This window comes from Mandrillus leucophaeus, unplaced genomic scaffold (genome assembly GCF_000951045.1).
Source record: "Mandrillus leucophaeus isolate KB7577 unplaced genomic scaffold, Mleu.le_1.0 Scaffold202, whole genome shotgun sequence".
NCBI lineage: Eukaryota > Metazoa > Chordata > Mammalia > Primates > Cercopithecidae > Mandrillus > Mandrillus leucophaeus.
This window is the reverse complement of record NW_012102055.1, coordinates 3,251,340-3,274,499: the sequence shown is the minus strand read 5'-3', so window position 1 is coordinate 3,274,499 and position 23,160 is coordinate 3,251,340. Positions and strand designations below refer to the sequence as shown.

The following is a 23,160-nucleotide window of genomic DNA, read 5'->3' as shown; positions in this document are numbered from 1 at the left end:
TCGCTCTGTTGCCCAGGCTGGAGTGCAGTGGCGCGATCTCGGCTCACTGCAAGCTCCGCCTCCCGGGTTCACGCCATTCTCTTGCCTCAGCCTCCCCAGTAGCTGGGACTACAGGCCCACGCCACCACGCCCGGCTAATTTTTTTGTATTTTTAGTAGAGACGGGGTTTCACTGTGTTAGTCAGGATGGTCTCGATCTCCTGATCTCCTGATCTCCTGATCCGCCCGCCTCGGTCTCCCAAAGTGCTGGGATTACAGGCATGAGCCACCGCGCCCAGCCTATTGTTACCATCTTTATGTCCATTTGTACCTAGTGTTTAGCTCCCATTTATAAGTGAGAACACATGGTATTTTGTTTTCTGTTCCTGTGTTAATTCACTTAGGATTATGACCTCCAACGGCATCCATGTTGCTGCAAACGACATGATTTCATTCTTTTTTATCACTGCATAGCATTCCATAGTGTGTATGTACCACATTTTCTTTCTCCATTTCACCATTCGTGGGCACCTAGGTTGGTTTCATGTCTTTGCTATTGTGAATAGTGCTGTGAGGAACATATGGGTGCATGTGTCCTTTTGGTAGAACAATTTATTTTCCTTTGGGTACATACCCAGTAATGGGATTCCTAGGTTGAATGGTATTTCAACTCTTCTTTTTTTATTTTTTTATTTTTTTTTGAGACCGAGTCTTACTCTGTCACCCAGGCTGGAGTACAGTGATGCAATCTTGGATCACTGAAACCTCTGCCTCCCGGGTTCAAGTGATTTTCATGCCTCAGTCTTCAGAGCAGCTGGGATTACAGTCGTGTGCCACTACACCCAGCTAATTTGTGTATTTTTAATCTGCCTGCCTGGGCCTCCCAAAGTACTGAGATTACAGGTGTGAACCACAGCACCCAGCCTCAACTCTTATTTCTTTGAGAAATTTCCAAGCTGCTGAATTAATTTACATTCGCACCAACAGCACGTAAGTGTCTGTTTTCTCTGCAGCCTCACCAACGTCTGTTAGTTTTTGACTTTTTAACAAAAACCATTCTGACCGGTGTGAGATAGTGTCTCATGGTGGTTTTGATTTGCATCTCTTTGATGATTAGTGATGATGAGCATTTTTTCATGAGTGTGTTGGCCACTCGTGTATCTTCTTTTGAGTAATGATGAAAAGACATTTTGTAGGAAAGGAAATATAAAGGTCTCTTAAACATAGGAAAATGTTTCTTCTCCTCACCCTTCTCCCTACCCCTTCAGCTGCTTGCTGAGCAGACCTTATCCCTGCTTCACCTATTCCAAGCTCTTAATCACCACCTGACAAACTGTATTTCCTTGTTTGTTTACTGTTTCAGTGTCCTTCCTGAAACATAATCTCCGTGAGAGCAGGGACCATTCTAGGTACAGGGGATATGCAAGGAGACCCTCGGATATGCTTTTGCATATCCCCTATACCTAGCATGATGTCTGGTACATAATAGGTACTCAGCAAACATTTGTTGCAATGAATTAGTGAGTTTTACTCAAAATGCAAGAAAGATGAGTTACAGGATAGTATTTTTTTAACCTAGGAAATTAGGAAAACTAAAAGAAAACTGGGTAACACACTATATGAGGAAGATTGTGGTCAAATAAGTACTTTCATGCATTGCTGATGGCAGTGTAAATTGCTTAACCATCCACGGAGGGCAGTTTGGAAATATTAATCAAGATTACAAATGCGACCAGGCATGATGGCTCACGCCTGTAATCCCAGCACTTTGGGAGGCCAAGACAGGCGGATCATGAGGTCAGGAGATCAAGACCATCCTGGCTAACACGGTGAAACCCCGTCTCTACTAAAAATACAAAAAATTAGCTGGGCGTGTTGGCGGGCACCTGTAGTCCCAGCTGCTTGGGAGACTGAGGCAGGAGAATAGAGTGAAACTGGGAGGCAGAGCTTGCAGTGAGCCGAGATCGCACCACTGCATTCCAGCCTGGGCGACAGAGCGAGACTCCATCTCAAGAAAGAAAGAAAGAAAAAAAAGATTACAAATGCTGGCAGAGCACAGTGGCTGACGCGTGTAATCCCAGCACTTTGGGAGGCCGAGACAGACAGATCACCTGAAGTCAAGAATTCGAGACCACCCTGGCCAACATGGCAAAACCCTGTCTCTACTAAAAATACAAAAATTAGCTGGGCATGGTGGTGGGCCCCTGTAATCCCAGCAACTCAGGAGGCTGAGGCAGGACAATCGCTTGAACTCAGGAGGCAGAGGTTGCAGTGATCTGAAATCGCACCACTGCACTCCAGCCTGGGCAACAAGAGTGAAACTCTGTCTCAAAAAAAAAAAAAAAAAAAAAAAGATTACAAATGCATATATTTTTGACTCAGCAGTATTAGTTCTACATATTTGTCTTACCCATATATTTACAGAAATAATTCTTTACAAAATTATTCTTACAGTGCTTATAACTGCAAAAGAAATAAAGAAAAGGAAAAAAGAAGGCAGCCTAAAGATCCATCTGTAGGGAATTGGTTAAATGATCGTTCATCTATATAAGAGAATGTGGTGCAGCCATAACAAAGAATGCAGAAGCTCTTTTTTTAAAAAAAATTGCTATTTATTTCCTAGGAAGCTCTTTATGTACCAATATAAGACATATTGATAAATGAAAAAAGAACTGCGTAGAACAGGGTATAGTATGCCATCATTTGTGGCAAAAGAGGGGAAAATAAGAATATGTACATAAATGCTTGTATGGATATAAAATAGTTTTGAAGGTTACTCAAGATCCCATTGATAGTCTCTGGGAAGCTGGTGTCACAGGTCGGGCGAGACTTTTCACTGTATACCCTTTTTGACCTGTTGAATCTTGAATATTGTTTGTATCAGTGCCTTGTTGGAGAGGCAAAAGAGCACAGTGGTTCAACAGCATGGGCTGTGTATCCAACCTAGCAGAAGTCAAATCACAACTCCTTTATTATTTAGCAACTTTATTAATCTTTCTGGGACTCAGTTACCTCATCTATAAAATGGGTGTAAAATAGGATCTACCTCATAGGGTTGTACAGATGAAATGAGCTCATTCATGTAAAGCACAGTGCTGGTACAGAGAAAGAACTGCATTATTGCTATTACTATTCATTTCCATTATGTGTATATAATAACCTATAGGTCAGTTATTTAAGTTGATTAACACAATCTTAAATCACAACTTTAAATCTTAAATCACACACTTAAATTTTTTTTTTTTGGAGACGGAGTCTTGCTCTGTCCCCCAGGCTGGAGTGCAGTAGCAGGATCTCGGCTCACTGCAAGCTCCGACCCCTGGGTTCACCCCATTCTCCTGCCTCAGTCTCCCCAGTAACTGGGACTACAGACGCCTGCCAGCATGCCTGGCTAATTTTTTGTATTTGTAGTAGAGATGGGGTTTCACCATGTTAGCCAGGATGGTTTTGATCTCCTGACCTTGTGATCTGCTCGCCTCGGCCTCCCAAAGTGCTGGGGTTACAGGTGTGAGCCACCGTGCCCGGCAAATCTCAAATCTTAAACTGACCTATAGGCATTATTCAGGGACTTGCTACTTTGGTGTTAATTATAGTTATCCTGTGTTGGATTTTTCAGACACTCCAGATGTCAACATATATTATACTCTGGATGGCAGCAAACCTGAATTTCTAAAGAGAACTGGCTATGGGGAAAATAACACATTTAAGTATACAAAACCTATTACTCTGCCTGATGGAAAAATACAAGTTAAAGCTATTGCTGTCTCTAAGTAAGTTAAGAGCATGGTGATTAAATTAATTTATGATATTATAACATTGTGTTCTAATTTTATTCATTTTTTCCTATCAGAATCAGTGCTGCATTAGAAGGACACTACTGAAATGTTATTTTAATTTTGGCTTACATACGTAACATTTGTGTTTTACTGGCCTTTCCTTGAGGCATACTGTGAGGTACAGAAATCATAAGTAGATAGCTCAGTGAAGTGTTATGTATATTAATACTGTTTTTATTTCAAATTCCACATTGGGGTTTCAGGAAGGAAGATCCTTTCCAGGACTGGGGGCCTCTGAAGAGCTCCATGTGGCTCTGAAGAAAATACTGTGTTCATGGAGTGGCTCTTTCATTCCCCAGGGTGCAGCCTACAACTATCATTCTCAATTTCATTTTGTATCGACTTAATTGGCCTTCAAAGCTACTGTCATTTCAACTTGTTGGATATTAGCTACCATACTTTTTTCTTTATCCTTTTTTTTCTTAATGACTTTTTCCCATTTTCAAATATAGAAACACTATTCAATTTGGAAACCTTCACCATGTGTTGTGGGAAAAAAAAAAAACAAACAAACTCAAATGCTTGGCAATTCTGTGTGGCTGTGATATAGGAATTATTTTTCCAGCAATGCAGGTTTGGCCATATTTTGGGAACATTTAAAAGCCCCAAACTGGCCGGGCACAGTGGCTCACGCCTGTAATCCCAGCACTTTGGAAGGCCGAGGTGGGCGGATCACGAGGTCAGGCGATAGACACCGTCCTGGCTAACATGGTGAAACCGCGTCTCTACTAAAAATACAAAAAAATTAGCTGGGCGTGGTGGCGGGCGCCTGTAGTCCCAGCTACTTGGGAGGCTGAGGCAGGAGAATGGCATGAACCCAGGAGGCAGAGGTTGCAGTGAGCTGAGATCGCACCACTGCATCCAGCCTGGGTGACAGAGTGACACTCTGTCTCAAAAGAAAAAAAAAAAAGCCCCAAACTAAATACAGTACCGGGCTGGCCCTGTTACTTTGAAAGGACTCTAGCCCCAGCCCCCACTGACTGAATTACTGCATGGCTTTTTGAGGAGAGCTACACATTCCACAGCAAACATGATTGCTTTGGCATCTGAAAATTAAAACAAATACAATGAAACGAAACAATCCCTTTATGCACATTATTATTGTTTTTAAATGGGTTCTGCAAATGGAGTATATGCACGTTATTATTCTTTATAAAATGTTGGAACATGTAGCCCTTTCTCACTTGCCAAGCCACTTCTATCAAGGTAAGTCATCTCAATTATTAAAAATTAAGAAGCTTTTTAATGATTGCCATTCTCACTGGTGTGAGATGGTATCTCATTGTGGTTTTGATTTGCATTTCTCTGATGATGAGCATGAAACAGCAGGTGCTGGAGAGGATGTGGAGAAATAGGAACACTTTTACACTGTTGGTGGGATTGTAAACTAGTTCAACCATTGTGGAAAACAGTGTGGCGATTCCTCAAGGATCTAGAACTAGAAATACCATTTGACCCAGCCATCCCATTACTGGATATATACTCAAAGGATTATAAATCATGCTGCTATAAAGACACATGCACACATATGTTTATTGCAGCACTATTCACAATAGCAAAGATTTGGAATCAACCCGAATGTCCATCAGTGACAGACTGGATTAAGAAAATGTGGCACATATACACCATGGAATACTATGCAGCCATAAAAAAGGATGAGTTTGTGTCCTTTGTAGGGACATGGGTGCAGCTGGAAACCATCATTCTCAGCAAACTATCGCAAGAACAGAAAACCAAACACTGCATGTTCTCACTCATAGGTGGGAACTGAACAATGAGATCACTTGGACACGGGAAGAGGAGCATCATACACCAGGGCCTATTGTGGGGATGAGGGAGGGATAGCATTAAGAGATATACCTAATGTAAATGACAAGTTAATGGGTGCAGCACACCAACATGGCACATGTATACATGTATAACAAACCTGCACGTTGTACACATGTACCCTAGAACTTAAAGTATAATAATAATAATAATAAAATTAAGAAGCTAAATACTCTGGTGGCCAAATGCTGTAAAGCAGGCCTCCTTAGAAGCTGCAAGTACTAGTAAAATGAAGAAGCAATTTAATTACTGACTATACAGTTTGAAGGAGTTAATAAGGCTTTCGAGAGAGAGTAAAAAATAAGGTCATTCTTTATGCCTCTCACCGTTCTGCTCTGTGCCCTCTAAGTGTCTATTCTGAAAGGTACTTAACAGTACTAGCGTATTTCAGATGTGCTCATATTTATATTTATATATTTATATAAAATATTTATATATTTATATAAAAAATTTATATATTTATATAAAAAACATTTGAATTTTCAGCTCAAACAGTGAATGCCTTAGCTGGTTCCCCAAGGAAGGGCCAGCTGGGGTGGGGGAAACAGCCTGGATCTTAGGGGGTGGAATAAGTGGGTAAGAGCCAGGCCTCTACTCATGTGACCTCATGTGGGGTTGTAAGTGTGCATTCTGGGAGCCTCTCGACCATCCAAGATTCAAGTGATCCCTAGATGGAGAAGCTTGTGATGTCTGGGAAGTGTGTGCTAACAGGAAGGACAATTGGATCTTGGATGACAGGTCTGGGGCCAAAGGTGAACATGCAGATGAGATGGATGCCGAGGCGAATGAGTTAAGCAAGTGGTTCATCTAAAAGATCATCTATATCTGTAACCAGATTTGTGAATCTCTTTAACATTAAACAACGTAGAAGTTTTAAGCTACCTTCCTAGAAGATGGAGAAAAAAATTCTAAGAAATATACAATTCGTCTAAATAGTCACTACCTAACTGTGAGTGACAGTATTTAGAAATAACGTCTCAGCTTTCTGTGATCAGAAGACACTCGCATGTTCACTGGCTGGAGTGACTCATAGGTGGCTAAATTTCCCTGTTTAAATCTCTTCTTAAAAAAGATAATAACAAAACCAGATTTATAGATTCATAAATCTTCCCCTCTAAGATCCAGGGATACTTATTTACTTAAAGGTTCAAAAATTTTAAGAAATATAAAAATTGAACATGTAAGAAATCTGAGCAGTTGCTGAAGAAATGCTAATGCCACAGATAATATGTATTAAAGATCAGTATGAAAATGAGTAAGGACAAAGCAGACAAAGAACCCTGAAGAAGAAAGATAATTGGAAATATAAAAAGTATCAAGAGTCTGGCCAGAGCAAATAGAAACACGGGCTGTGGTAACCAGTGAGCCATAATCACATAGAAAGGATAACACAGGAAAGGTGAGCTTTCAATGCAAATGAGGAGGGGTGAGAGTTAAACACATCAAATAAATATGTCAAGCATGGTCATGATGATGTGGGAGAGGCTGCTGGATGTCCCCCAATATCTGTTTTTCCCTTTAATAATAGGGCCCATGATTTTTAGCCAGGCACGTGGTTGCCTTGAAGATACTTCCCAATCCCTGTTGCCCTAGTTAGAGATGTGTACCGGGCTGTGGCCAGTGGATACACGTAGAAGTGATGTGTTCAACTTTAAGATTGTATCTTTAAAGAGAAAGGGTGAGCTTTGCTTCCAATTGGCTGGAATGTAGATGTGGTTAGTCAGTCAGCTTGGGCCATGAGGATAAATGCAATGTCATAGAAATGATGGAGTAACAAGGTAGAAACTTGATATCATGTTCCTGTCACCATGACACCCCTATACCAGCTCTAGACTGCTTATACCCTATGACTTCTGTCTTGTTTAAACCTCTATTTGTTAGTTTGTTTGTTCGTTCATTTATTTTTTGAGACAGGGTCTTGCTGTGTCGCCCAAACTGGAGTGGAGTGGTGTGATCTTGGGTCACTGCAACCTCCGCCCCCTGGGTTCAAGCAATTCTTGTGCCTCAGCTTCCTGAGTAGCTGGGATTACAGGTGTGTGCCACCACAGCCAGCTAAATTTTTGTACTTTTGGTAGAGACAGGGTTTTGCTATGTTGGCCAGGCTGGTCCTGAACTCCTGGCCTCAAGATTCACCTGCCTTGGCCTCCCAAAGTGCTGGGATTACAGGAGTGAGCCACCATGTCCTGCCTTAAAGACACTATTGTTGTGTTACAACAGCCAAGCCTATATCTTGATAGACAAAGGACACATATCAAGCGAATGCCTACAGAGAACATGATTGAGAGTACAGGTCATCGACAAGGCTGACAATATCAAGTGTCAGCAAGTATGTGGAGAAGCTGGAACCCTCAGCTAATGCTGGTGGGAATGTAAAATGGAACAGCCACAGTTTGGCAGTTTCTGAAAATTAAACACATACCTGCCATGTGACCCAGCAATTCCACTCCTCGGTATCTATCGAAGAGAAATGAGAACATGTCCACATAAAGACTTATGTGTGAATGTTCATAGCAGCATTATCCATAATAACCCAAACCCAGAAATAATCCAAATGACCATCAACTGGGGAATGGACATAAAAATCGTGATATATCTATAAAATGGAATACTACTCGGCAATAACAATGAGTGAGTTACAACAACATGGATGAGCCTCCAAAAAAAGAGATAAATAAAAAATCCAGACACGTAAGATGACTGCGTATGTATGATTACATTTATGTTAAATTTCTAGAAAAGACAAAACCATAGAGATAGGAAACAGATCAGTGGTTGCCTAAGATAGGCGGTGGTAGCAAGGAGTGACTGCACACAGACACAAGGGAATTATTTTGGATAATGGAAATGTCCTAAATATTTCCACTGTGCTGATATTCGCACAGTTGTCTACACTGACTGAGTCCCATTGAACCGGTTGCTTAAAATAGATGAATTTTGTGTCATGTAAATTATACCTCAATAAAGCTGATAAAAAGTAGAGTATAGGTGAGCTACTGGTACTGAAATAAAATCACCACTAGTTTTTAGTCATGGGCACTGCTACATTGTCTTCTCATGAAATTCTTATTGCATCAGAGAACAAGATGAATTGTGAAATATTATGAATGAATGGAAAACATGATAGTATTTGAGTTATGGAATCTACCAGCGCAGCATATATTACACTGCCTACAGATGAGACAGGGAAAATGCTCTTGATTCATGTGGAATGACCTAGGTAACACATTTTTTGTTTTAGAATAGTTTGAGGCTTATGGTCTGATATCTTTATGATGAATGTGGTAGATAGTCTTCAAAAATGGCCCGTGATGAACTATGCCTCCCAGTATTTATGCCCTTTTGTAGCCTTTCTGCTGGCATTGTGACTTGCTTTTGACCAAGAGAATATTTCAGAAATGATGCCAAACACTTCTGAGATCACAAGAAGTATTGTAGTTTCTGCTTTGGTTTCTTGGGACAAAAACAGTAGCAGGGGATTGGGGTAGCTAGGTACTATGGAGGAAATCTGACTACGTGAGTCTTCCATACTGTGAGGAAGCCCAAGCTAACCACATGGGAGAGAAAGGGAAGGACAGAGAGATGGAGATTGAGTGAGAGCGATGAGTGGTGAGCTCCTAGCTGTTCCAGTTACCCCAGCCCAGGCTTTGCATATTTGAGAGAAGTCGTTTTGGACATCCAGCCCAGTTGAGCCTTCAGTTGACTCCAGCCCTTGCTGATGTCTGATGGCAGCCACATGAAAGAGCTCAGATGAGACCTACTCAGTGGAGACCGTGAATCCATAGATGCATGTTTGAAGGCACTACCTTTGGGGTGGTTTGTTACACAGCAGTAAATAACCCAAAAGGAAGTAAGTAAGGAAAGACTATAGAAATTACATTTGATTTCTTCAATTTGAAATGCAATAAATTTAGTAGCTAGACTAAGGTACTTTAATAAAATCATCTTAATTGTTAGCCACTTTGTTTTTTAATCTTTGTGTAACACAGACTTTTTCCTTTTTTAATAATAATTTTCAGAGACTGCAGACAGAGTGGCATTGTGACAAAGGTGTTTCAGGTAGGCTATGAACCACCGAATGTAGTCTCTCCTGAAGACAATGTTGAAAATGTTCTCAAAGATTCTTCAAGGCAGGCAAGTAATGGAAGTATCATCCATTCAGATTGTCATTGTATTTTGGTTCCTTCTTTCTCAGTGAGCAGATCTTGCCTTTTATTACCTTACCTCTGCTGATAGTCAGGTCCTTATAATTGAAGTCATTATCAACCATTGCAAAGCATCTTCACTGATTTCTCAGCCTTTCGTCAGTCTCCTATCTACCCTGAAGATGAGAATACCTGCTGAGCACTGGGGTCCATGCTCCAGTGTCTTCAGTGGCTCTCTCTTACCTACTGAAAAAACCAGAAACCTTTAGCCTTCCATCCAAGTCATCAGTTTCTGCCCTTGGTCGGCCTTTCCTGCTTTGTCTGTGAACCCTCTACATATACTCCAACGAAACTGAACTGTGTATGCTATGCCCTATCACTGCTATCCTGGCACCCAGGCCTTCTTTTATAAACTGCTTTGAGCATGTGATTACTTTGTTCCTTGTTTATCTTGCCTATGCATTATAAGCTCCAAGGTGGCATGATTGCTATACTCATTGCCTTGCACAGGGGCAGGCAGGAGAGGGTAGTGATTGTGTATCTGTTGAATAGATGCTTTGGGTAAGTAGAAGTCCTCAGTGGGCATAGAATTCTTTTATGTTGAAATCTTTATTCCCAAATATCTGCAAAGCCTCCCCACTGTGAAGAGTCAATTAGATCTATCTGAGAAGGATGTGTGAAGCTTCAGGCACTGGGTGTGAGTATCAATGAGAAAGATTCAAGGAGCTAAACCAGAGGATGGGCTAGTCTACAGTATGGCGGCCAACCCAGAGGTCTTGGTCACAGGGATGTTGTTGGGATTGACAGAGGAAGTTTATAGGGGTTTCGCTTAAGCTTGACCTTAGGCTAGAGAGGAGGTTGTAGGACCAAAGCAGTGGATGCAGGCATGGGTAGGGCTCAAGTGTGATCAAGGCAAGGATCTACACTGGGCAGGGGCCACCTGTGGGGGCTGAGCCCACATATATCAGCAGGTGCTTAGGCTTGAATCAGGTGTGAGGGACCAAGTCCATGGAGAAAGTCCAGAGGGAAGAGTGTTTAAGGACTGTGTGTGCGCAGGTCGTGTACAGAAGTCTGATTTTGGTCTGACCCTACCCTGCCTTTGCCACTCTGGACTTGGTGGTCCCTCTGTTGTTACCCAGACTCCTACAGTTGTAGCATCCTGCCTGCATGTGCTGCTCCCTGCCTCCTGCCTTGGCCGCTTCACCTGGTGAGGCCTACATCCAGACGTGCTGCCAACTGAGCAGCCCAGCCCAGATACAAAGCTGCATGTTTCCAGAATAAAGTGAAACAGGGATTACTTCATGAAAACAACCGTAAACTCTTTCAAATAAGAAATGCACACCATGACCCTGTCTCTATCGTGCAGCTTTAATTCTCACATGGGAATAACCAAGTAAGTGATATGCAATCTCTTCATTCCTAGGAATTCAAAAATGGATTAGTTGGATCAAAACTAAAGAAGAAATATCAGAACTCTGAAAATCAACGCAGCTGGAATGTTAACCTCAGAAAGTTTCCAGGTATGTTGTGACAGAACAAAAACAAGGTTTTGTATTCTGAACCCACCAGAGAGATTCATGGCATGTTCATTGCATGTTTTCTTGTCTGGAGAAGTGTTGGAATAAGAAACACTGGGGCAGGGAAGTATGCTGTACTTCGAGTTTTTATACTGTCCTTGCTAACAGCTTAAGATCATGAAGGAGGATCAAGCAGTCCAACCAAGTCAGATTTCTTGACCCATCGCAGGGAGCCATGGGGGCATCTCACCAAACAGAGGAAACACTGGAGTTGTAGAGTTTGGGGGAAGAGTGGAGTTTGGGTGAAATATAAATGAAAGCAGAGTTTTGATAGGCTCAAAGCGAAGCTGGTCTGGGTGTGAAGGGATCAGCATCAGGTATCGACTGGGAAGGGGACCCAGGGTTCTGTTGCCTTGGAAATTACAAAGATACACGGGGAATACTGTGTTCAGAAATGATTATCTTTGCACCAGGGTTGGACATGGAGGCTGCTTCTCTATGGCAAAGTGGCCTAGATTCCTCAGGCAAGAGTTAGATGTTTCGTTCTTACTGAGAATTTCAAACAGCGAAGTTTCTGATAATCTGTGATTTTAGAGAACAGGGTTTCTCAGTGAGTAAGAAAGACTAGTCATGCAAAGAGGGGGCTGTTAACGACATATTACAGCTGCAGTGTGTTCTTGGGAGATATAATATTTCCTGCTAACTTTGCAACTGGATTGATCTGTCTGTTTTCCAAGCCTGACGTGGACTATTGTAGAGTGCAGCGGGGAAGACGATCTTCTCAGTCTGGGCTTGTTTTTTCTTTCTCACTTCTAATACATTGAGTGTGTGGCGGGAGCTCTTTACATCATTATTACTTCTAGGAAAGCAATGTGGTAACAGTGGTTCTTTATTAAAAGGTTTCCCACTGTGAAGACATCTTTGCATGATTATGTATAATTACAGATGCTCAAAGAGTAATGTTTTTAATATCATTGTAGACCTCCAGGTAGGTGAAAGAACTGACCCTAAAACTTTGAAAGATCTTCGCTTTTCAGAGAGTCCACTGGAAATCCCAGCTCACAGTGGAGGATCAGGTTCTAGACCACCCACCCGCCAGTCCCAGGTAACTTCTAAGGACAATCTTTAGGGTACCCAAATACCTCTTATATTTTTAATGCTTCCCATGAAATACTTTCAGACTGCACCTCCCCCTCTTTTGACCATGTGCTAGGCACTGTTATAGTGCTGGGAATACTGTGTTTGACAAGAAAAGTCCCTCTATTCATGGAGCTTACCTTTTATTGGGCTTGGGAGCAGACAGATAATAAATAAGTAAATAAACAGAAAATTTAAAATGGTGGTAAGTGTCATGAAGAAGATAAAATGGTAATGAGATACAGCAGTGGTTCTCAGAGGCGATCCCCAGACCTGCAGCATCAGCATCACATGGGAACTTATTTGAAATCCACATTCTCAGGCCTGATTAGCAAAGTGGGAGATGAGGCAGAAGGTGGCTGGGGCCAGAGTGTCTAGAGCTGTGGTTCTCAAACATAGCTGCACCTTAGAATCACCTGAGGAGGTTCAAACCAATCCCCAAGGTTTAGCGTCAGAAATTCTGATTTAATTGGTCTGAAGTGGAGTTTGAGCATCATTTAAAAAAAAAAAAAAAAAAACCCTAAATGATTCTAATGGTCAGGCATGGTTGAGAGTCATAGACACTAGTCTGACCGTAAGAAGTGTGAATTATATTCTAATTGTAAAGGGAATCTGTTTGGCAGACAAGACACAGTCCCATTTACATTTAAAAGTTTTCCCTTGGCCGGGCGCGGTGGCTCAAGCCTGTAATCCCAGCACTTTGGGAGGCCGAGATGGGCGGATCACGAGGTCAGGAGATCGAGACCATCCTGGCTAACACGGTGAAACCCCGTCTCTACTAAAAACAAAAACTAGCCGGGCGAAGTGGCAGGCGCCTGTGGTCCCAGCTACTCGGGAGGCTGAGGCAGGAGAATGGCGTAAACCCAGGAGGCGGAGCTTGCAGTGAGCTGAGATCCGGCCACTGCACTCCAGCCTGGGCGACAGAGCCAGACTCAGTCTCAAAAAAAAAAAAAAAAGAAGTTTTCTCTTTGGCCACAGTATGGAGATTAGGCCATGGAAGAGGAAAGAGAGAACATTATTTAGGGGGCTTTTGTTCAGGTGAGAAATGCTGGTGGCTTGGACCAAGGTTGTAGAGGTAGTCAGGATAGGAGGTAGGCTTGGCTGAGGGATCCAATAGCTGGAAGGGAAGGTGAGGAGCCAAGGATGCCTCTCAGGGTTTGTCCTGAGTATCTGGAGATGATGGTGCCATTGACAAAGCTGGAAAAGATGAGAGAGGAGCAGGTGTCCAAGGACACATTAGACATCCAAATAGGGTGTTGAGTAGACTGTTGGATATGCAAGTTCACACTCAGGAAAGGTCAGGGCTGGAGATATGTACTTAGAAATATGGAAATATTCAATATGTTGATGGTATTTGAAGCTTAGGTCTGAATGAGATCACTAGTCAAGGCTGTACAGAAAATGAAGGGAAGGAAAATGAAGAAAGTCCTAAACTTAGAGGTTGAGCAGGGGAGGAGGAGCCTGAAAGTAGAAAGAAAACCAAAAAAATATGTTGCCATGGAGACCAAGAAATGGAAGAATTTCAAGGAGAAGTTCCTCTATGTCATATGTTACTGCAGGTTCTAATTAGATAGAGACAGACAATTGGAAATTCCCATTGGCTTTGCCAAGATAGAGGTGACTTATGACCTTAATAAAAGGCATATCAGCTGGGTGCGGTGGCTCACACCTGTAATCCCAGCACTTTGGGAGGCCGAGGTGGGCGGATCATGAGGTCAGGAGTTCAAGACCAGCCTGGCCAATATGGTGAAACCCTGTCTCTACTAAAAGTACAAAAATTAGCCGGGCCTAGTGTTGCATACCTGTAGTCCCAGTTACTCAGGAGGCTGAGGCAGAAGAATCGCTTGAACCAGGGAGGCAGAGGTTGCAGTGAGCCAAGATCGTGCCATTGCACTCCAGCCTTGGCAACAAAGTGAGACTTCATCTAAAAAATAAATAAATAAGTAAATAAACGGCATATCAATGCATTCTTACTACTATAACACAAGAAAGATGCTCTTACACTAGTTGCCTACTATTATAGTGCTTTGATTTTTCAATGTTTATAAAATCCAATTTGGACTTTTGGCAGCTAAGGGCAACCCAGGAGCCCTTGTTCTCTTCCTCCTATTTGAGTGCCAAGTTTAATGTACCTGGAGTCACATTTTCTGTGTAACCACAACTGCTTCTTGTGTGCCCATGATTCCATGGCTGCTCACACTTACCATCAAGTATAAAGGAGGCAAAAAGCATGGTTTCCAAACCCATTTGCATATCACAGTCACCCAGGGGAAACTTTAAATATGTATCAAGTCCCAGCTATGCTCCCTGCAGTCCTTCTAGATAGTCAGAGTCCATAAGCCTGGGATGGAGTCCACAGATGACTTTGCTGATCAGCCCACACTGAGAATCACTGGCCTAGAAGACCAGTTATCCCAAGGTCAAGCTCTTTCCTTCACTTCTAGACTCTAAGGCCAAGGTGTAACTCAGCCTGACCTCCTAGGTTCTTTCATATGCCCATTCACTATATTTTTTGGAGAACCACAAAGCCCAGGCCAGAGGACCAGACCTGGGAAGGCCTGCTTGCAAGGCCCACTAAACAAAAGGGCAGCCCCTCTGCATGGAAGATTGCCTCTCCCAATCTTCTGGAAAGAAGGGTTCTCTGGTTATCAGATGGGCTGATGAGCACACTCAGAATCCGTGGGCAGTGCACCCTGGCATGACCCAAATAAGAACACTGCTTCTGAGGTAAAACATACCATTTTGAAGAATGAATGACCGTATATGATAAAACACAGGAGCTCTTTTAGAAAAGCAGTCTCATGTGGCCATAAATATTTGTAATGTGCCTAGAAATATTTTCTTTGTGCATAAATATTTGGATTACCTTGCCCACTTAGTTGTTTGAGTTGTTTACAAGGGAAAGATAAAATAATATTTTAAGATTCCAAAATTTAGAATCCCCAGAAACTAGGAACAGCAGGACAAAGACAAAGTTTAGGGAATTTGACCAGAGTTCAGAAAGCCAGGAAGGCCAGGAGAAGACCACAAAACTGTTTTCTTCCACTCTTTTCCTTCATATTGGTAAGAGTCTTCTCAGTATTTCAGCTGAATCCCATCTGAAGCATACTTTAGCATATATCCGAATTAATGACACTGGTGGGTATCACCACATTTCAACAACCCCAGGGAGACAAGAGGTCTCTGAGCTCAGCGTCTGGCCTGAGGGAACCTGCAGGGGTCAGGCAGCAGAGTAAACGCATGATGCAGCCTGGGTAGAGGATAAATGACAGCTGACACCTGGCCATAGTGTAGGAGCATGAGAGCTGCAGGTTCTCTGACAATGTGAAGTGCCCCAGCCAGTTAAAGGAATCACTTTACCCAGCCTCAGGCAACCATTAGCAAGAAGGACTGAAGGCTCAGTGTCGCTACATCCAATGAATTTGCATGAGAAGCCAGAAACCTACATCTTTATGTGTAATAACATAATTTAAAGTTTTGACAATTAGTTCAAATTTTGAAACACTATGGGAGCCATTTGAAACTCAATGGCAGACCAAATTTGGCTAATAGACCACCACTTTGAGACTCAGGGTCTAGGTCATGTTACGTTTTTATTTATTTCTTTTTCTTTTTGTAGCGATGGGGATTTACTATGTTGCCCAGACTGTTTTTGAACTCCTGGCCTCAAGTGATCCTCCTGCCTCAGCCTCCCAAAGTATTGGGATTACAAACATGAGCCACTACACCCAGCCTAGGCCATGTTAGATGTGGCACAGAAGCAATGAGAAACCTCTGACTGCTCCCCATTGCCTACAGGATAAAGCCTAAAGTCTTAAGTTCAGTCCTTTGAGTTTCCTAGAGATATAATTTTTGAGAAAAATAGAGATTAAAGTTTATTTATTTATTTGTTTGAGATGGAGTTTCACTCTATTGCCCAGGCTAGAGTGCCGTGGTGTAAGCTTGGCTCACCGCAACCTCTGCCTTCCGGGTTCAAGCGATTCTCCTGCCTCAACCTCCTGAGTATCTGGGATTACAGGCATGCGCCACCACGCCCAGCTAATTTTGTGTTTTTAGTGGAGATGGGGTTTCTCCATGTTGGTCAGGCTGGTCTCAAACTCCTGACCTCAGTTGATCTGCCTGCCTCTGCCTCCCAAAGTGCCGGGATTACAGGCGTGAGGCCGTGCGCCTGGCAGAGTTTATTTACTTATTTATTTTTCCTTTTTTTGTATGTGTGTGTGTGACAGGGTCTCACTCTCACTCAGGCTGGAGTGCAATGGTGTAATCTTGGCTCACCACAACTTCTGCCTCCTGGGTTCAAGCGATTCTCCTGCTTCAGCCTCCCTAGTAGCTGGGATTACAGGCACCCGCCACCACACCCGTCTAATTTTTTTTTTTTTTTTTGTATTTTTAGTAGAGATAGGGTTTTGCCATGTTGGCCAGCCTGGGATACTAAAGTTTTTAAATCCTAAAATCTGGTCTGATGGAAAATTCAGGTATCTTTCATTGTAAACTCTCATTTTTAATGAAATATACATATATGATTGTGAATAGCACTTTAATTTAGAAATGTTAGATACTAGAGTAATAATTACATTACTCCTCATAATGATTTTTTATTTTTATAACTTTTTGTTTTTATAGATTTAGGGGATGGAGGTTTGTTACATGTATTGTGTAATGGTGAGGTCTGGGCTTCTAGGGTCCCCTTCACCTGAATAATGAACACTGCACACAATAGGTAATTTTTCAGCCCTCGCCTTTTCCCACCCTTCCCACTTTTAGAGTCTATAGTGTCTACTATTCCTCTTTGTATGTCTATGTGTATTCCCCCATAATGATTTTTAATGGAATTTTACTATACCATAGTCTTTACCATGTTATTTTGACTATATGACTCTCTCTATATAACTATATTCTTAATTTTAGTCTCCCGGTTTTGCACACATAAGTGGCCTGAAGTGTTTGACAAGCACGGAGATAATGAGAATTCAAAGGGAGACAGACTTTCTCAAGTAAGTATCACATTCTCTTTACTCTGTCTTAAATTCTACGAAGGTACATCATGGTCAAAGAGAATTTAAAGGTAGGACATTTTTGCCCACCTCCAGCTTTTTTTTTTTTTTTGAGACGGAGTCTTGCTCTGTCGCCCAGGCTGGAGTGCAGTGGTGCAATCTCGGCTCACTGCAATCTCTGCCCCCCAGGTTCAGGCGATTCTCCTGCTCCAGCCTCCCAAGTAGCTGAGATTACAGGCGTGTGCCACCACGCCCAGCTAATTTTTGTATTTTAAGTAGGGACGGGGTTTCACCATGTTGGCCAGGGTGGTCTTGATCTCTTGACCTCGTGATCTGCCCACCTCGGCCTCCCAAAGTGCTGGGATTGCAGGTGTGAGCCACCGCACCCGGCCCCAACTTTTTAAATTAAATATTTACAGTCTATTAAAAAGTATAATTGACATACAATAAACTGCATATGTATTTAGAGTTCGTTTGACTCTGTATGTATGTATGTAACCATGACACTATCACAATCAAGAAAATGAATAAGTTCATCCCTGCCAAAAATTTCCTACATTGTACACTATTTGGTAACCCCTTCCTTTCAGCCCCGCATCACAGGCAATTATCGATCTGCTTCTTGTCACTATAGCTTAACTTGCATGTGATTCCATATGTCAACGACATGATTTAGTCTCTACTCTTTTCTTGGGGGGTTTCTTTCACTCAGCATAACTATTTTGAGATTCATCCATGTTGTTCCTTGTAACAAACATCCATTTCTCTTTATTGCTGAAAAAGTTCATTTTATGGATATACTACAGTTTGTTCATCCGTTCACTTATTGATGGGAATTTTGAGCTATTACAGATAAAGTTGCTATGAACGTTTGTACAAAAGTTATTGTATACACAAAAGTGAGCCAGTCTCATACCTAGTGTCTAAATAAATAAATAAATTGATAAAAATTAACAAGTACAATAAAATAATTTTTAAAACCCCAAAGTCATTATATATACACGTTTTCATTTCCCTTGGGGCAAATACCTTGAAGAGGAATATGATCAGTACATTTTTTTTAAGAAACTGCCAAACTGCTTTTCGAAGTGATTGTTCCATTTTACATTCTCACCAGCAGTGGATGAGAATTCTCTGTATCCTTACTAACTTTTATTTTTATTTTGGTCATTTTAATGAGATTATAACAGTATCTTATTGTGGTTTTTATTTGCATTTCCCTAGTGACTAATGATGTTGAGCCTCTTTGCATGTGCTTATTTCCATCCATGCGTCTTCTTTGGTAAAGTGTCTGTTCAAACATTTTGCCTTTAAAAAAAATGCATTATAGGCCAGGCACAGTGGCTCACACCTGTAATCCCAGCACTTTGGGAGGCTGAGGCAGGTGGATCACCTGAGGTCAGGAGTTCAAGACCAGCCTGGCCAACATGGTGAAACCCTGTCTCTACTAAAAATACAAAAAATTAGTTGTGCATGGTGGTGGGCACCTGTAATCCCAGCTACTTGGGAGGCTGAGGCAGGAGAATTGCTTGAACCCGGGAGGTGAAGGTTGCAGTGAGCCAAGATCATGCCACTGCACTCCAGCCTGGGTGACAGAGCAAGACTCTGTCTCAAAAAAACAAAACAAAACAAAACAAAACAAAAATTAAAAATGTGTTATATATCTTCTTCTTATAGAGTTTTTTTTTTAAAGGATAGCTATTTGTCCTGATATAGAGTTGTACATGTTCTCCTTTGTTAGACATTTCATGGGTACATTTTTGCAAATATTTTCTCCCAGTCTTTGGCTTTTCATTTTCTTAACAGTGTTTTCAAAGAGCTAAAGTTTTTAAAATTTTGATGAAGTCCAATTTATTTGCTTTTCTTTTACATTTTATTTTTAGTTTGTCATACTTCAGAAATCTTTCCCAAACCCAAGATGTATTCTATTCACTCAGATTTCCTCCTATGTTCTCTTCTAGAAGTTTTTCAGTTTCATCTCTTATACTTAGGTATACGATCCATTTTTAATTAATTTTTTCATATGGCATAAGGTAAGGATTGAGGTTCATATTTTTACATATGAATATATAATTATTCCAGTACAAATTTTTGAAAAAATTATCTTTTCTCATTGATTACTTTTGGAATATTTGAGCATTAATTGATGGTATTTGTGTGGATCTAGTCGAGGACTTTGTATTCTATTCCATCAATGTTTCTCTATATTTATTCACTACCGTACTGCCTTGATTATTGCAACTTTATAATAAGTTTCAAAACCAAGTAAGTTGTAAATTCCTCAGCTTAGTTGCTCCTATCAAAGGTATTTTGGCTATTCTAGGTCCTTTACCTTTTCAGATTTAAAAATCAGCTTCTCAGCTTTTACAAAATACCTGCTGTGGTTTTAATTGAGATTGTATTGAATCTATATATCAATTTAGGGAATATTGACATATTAACAATATTGAGCTTTACAATCCATAAAGATACTATATCTCACCATTTATTTAGGTCTTCTTTAATTTCTTTCATTAATGTTTGTAGTTTTCAGTTCACAAGCTTTACACATCTTTTTTCAAGTTTATCCTGTTGTAAATGCTTTTAAAATTTCACTTTCTCACAAAAAGATAAATACTGCATGATTCCACTTAAAGGAAGTATCTAAAGTAATGAAACTCACAGAAAGTAGAATGGTACTTGCCAGGGGCGGATGGTAGGAGGAAACAGGCAGTTGTTGGATTAGTATAGAGTTACATTCATGCAAGGTGAAAAAGTTCCAGAGATCTTTTTACGACAATGTGTATGTAGTTAACAATACTGTAATGTACAATTAAAAACTGTTGAGAGGAATTTATATTATATATTGTAACATTATAGATACTTTTTTGCTACAATAAAACATTTCAATTTCTGATTATTCATTACTAAAATATGAAACACAATTGATTTTTGTTTAGTGGCCTTATATCTTCAAGTCTTATGAAATTCACTTATTCCACTAGCTTTTTATAGATTCCATAGGATGATCTCTGGAGGAGACTGGGCAGCCTGCAAATGAAGAGTTACCTTTCTTCCTTTCCAATTTGGGTCCCTTTTCCTTCTTTTTCTTGACTTGTTGCCTTGGCTACAATTTTGAATGTAATAGTTTCGAATAGAAATGGTGAAAGTAGACACCCTTGTCTTACTCTTCGTTAAAATTAGTTTTATTTAAACATTTTTTTTGTAGAGGTGGGGATCTCACTGTGTTGCCCAGGCTAGTCTTGAACTCTTATCTTGAAGTGATACCCCTACCTCAGCCTCCCACAGCGCTGGGATTACAGGCATGAGCCACTGCACATGGGCCCTTGTCTTATTTTTGACCCCAGTGGGACAGCATTTATCTTTCAGCATTACATATGGTATCAGCTATAGGTTTTCCATTGATGAGTTTTGTCAGGTTGAGGACATTTTCTTTTTCTTTTTTTGAGATGGAGTCTTGCTCTATTGCCTGGGCTGGAGTGCAGTAGCACAATCTTGGCTCACTGCAACCTCCACCTCCCAGGTTCAAGTGTTTCTCCTCCCTCAGCCTCCCAAAAGCTGGGACTAGAGGCATGCGCCACCACGTGTGGCAAATTTTGGGTGTTTTTTTGTTTTTTTTTTTTAAGTAGAGACGGGGTTTCACCATGTTGGCCAGGCTGGTCTCGAACTTCTGACCTCAGGTGATCCACCCGCCTCAGCCTCCCAAAGTGGTGGGATTATAGGGGTGAGCTATCACGCCCAGCCATGTTTTTTTTTTAATTTTTAATTCTTACTTTATTTTTTTTGAGACAGACTGGCTCTGTCGCCCGGGCTGGAGTGCAGCGGCCAGATCTCAGCTCACTGCAAGCTCTGCCTCCCGGGTTTACGCCATTCTCCTGCCTCAGCCTCCGGAGTAGCTGGGACTACAGGCGCCCACCACCTCGCCCGGCTAGTGTTTTTGTATTTTTTAGTAGAGACGGGGTTTCACCGTGTTAGCCAGGATGGTCTCGATCTCCTGACCTCGTGATCCGCCCGTCTCGGCCTCCCAAAGTGCTGGGATTACAGGCGTGAGCCACCGCGCCCGGCCGAGAGTTTCTTCTTTAAAATCAGGAATAGATGTTAGATTTTGTCCAAAGCATTTTTTCTATTTATTGAGAGGATAATTTAGGTTTTTTGTTTTTTTTTTTTTTTTTTTTTTTTTTTTTTTTTTCTGTTCATGCGATGAATTACAATGATTGGTTTTCAAATGTTAAATCATCCTTACATTCCCAAAATATATCCACTTGAAGTGTCATCTATTTTATATAATGTTGAATTTGATTTGCTAAAAGGGTTTAAAGAATTTTTTTGCCAGCTTTTGCATAAGGGATGTTGGGGGATTTTCTTTTCTTGTTAAATGTCTTTGTCTGGTTTTAGTATTGGCATAATTCTAGATTCACAGAGTAAGTTGGGAAGTATTCTCACTCCTTCGACTTCTGAAAAAGTTTATGTGAAATTGGTGTTATTTCTTCCTTACATTTTACACAAGTGAAATGATTAGATCTGGATTGTTCCTTCAGGAAGATTTTTTTTTTTTCAGGAAGTTTTTTTTTTTTTTCTTTAGAGACGGAGACTTGCTCTGTCTCCAGGCTGGAGTGCAGTGGCGCAATCTTGGCTCACTGCAACCTCCACCTCCCGAATTCAAGCAATTCTCCTACCTCAGCCTCCCAAGTAGGCATGCACCACCACGCCCAGCTAATTTTTTTGTATTTTATTAGAGACGGGGTTTCACCATGTTGACTAGGATGGTTTCGATCTCCTGACCTCGTGATCCGCCCGCCTCAGCCTCCCAAAGTGCTGGGATTACAGGCGTGAGCCACCATGACCGGCTCAGGGAGATTTTTAACTACATGTTAGATTTCTTTAATAGATATACATTTATATTTATATTTATTTATATTTATATTTATTAATATTTCTTTTGGAGTAAATTTTAGGTTTCATTTGTTTTGTTTTTAGTTTCTTTAACGGGAACATGAAGTTACTGATTTGAAGCCTTTCTTCTTTTCTAGCATAGGCGTTTAGAACTATACATTTCCCCCAAATACTGTTTTACTTGCAGTCTCGGAATTTTGATATACTGTGTTTTCATTTTCATTCAATTCAAACAGTTTCTAATTATCCTTGTTATTTTGTGGGGAGGACAATGAGTTAGTTAGAAGTGTTTAATCTCCAAATACTGGAGGATTTTCCTTGTATCTTTTGGGCCTGTCTGCCTTCTTTCTTTTCCTTCTTTCCTGCACTCCCGCCCTCTCTCCCTTCCTTCCTTCCTTTCCTTCTTTCTTCTTTCTTTCTTTCTTAGGGTCTTACTCTGTCACCCAGGCGGAAGTGCAGAGGCCCAATCATAGCTCACTGCAGCCTCAAACTCCTGGGTTCATTCATCCTCCTGCCTCAGCCTCAGCGCAGTCCCTACAGCTGGGACTATAGGCATGTGCCACTACACCGGCTAATTAAAAAACATTTTTTTTTTTTTTTGGCGGGGCTGGGCGTGGTGGCTCATACCTGTAATCCCAGCACTTTGGGAAGCCGAGATGGGAGGATCACTTGAGGCCAGGAGTTTGAGACCAGCCTGGCCAACATGGCAAAATCCTGTCTCTACTAAAAATATACACACAGAAAAAAAAATTAGGCATGGTGGTGCACTCCTGTAATCCCAGCTACCCGGGAGGCTGAGACACAATAATACCTTGAAACCAGGAGGTGGAGGCTGC

The 23,160-nt window shown here is 41.3% G+C and overlaps 1 protein-coding gene across 1 annotated transcript in view; it reads left to right on the top strand.

The window, feature by feature from the left end:
• Positions 1-23,160, top strand: part of DZANK1 (double zinc ribbon and ankyrin repeat domains 1) — a 97,223-nt gene that overhangs the window by 3,998 nt on the left and 70,065 nt on the right. Inside the window, exons 3-7 of the mRNA XM_011979508.1 lie at positions 3,595-3,748; positions 9,658-9,772; positions 11,207-11,303; positions 12,338-12,405; positions 17,346-17,431. Of these exons, the coding sequence (XP_011834898.1) occupies positions 3,595-3,748; positions 9,658-9,772; positions 11,207-11,303; positions 12,338-12,405; positions 17,346-17,431 (520 nt within the window). The remainder of the gene's footprint in view (positions 1-3,594; positions 3,749-9,657; positions 9,773-11,206; positions 11,304-12,337; positions 12,406-17,345; positions 17,432-23,160) is intronic.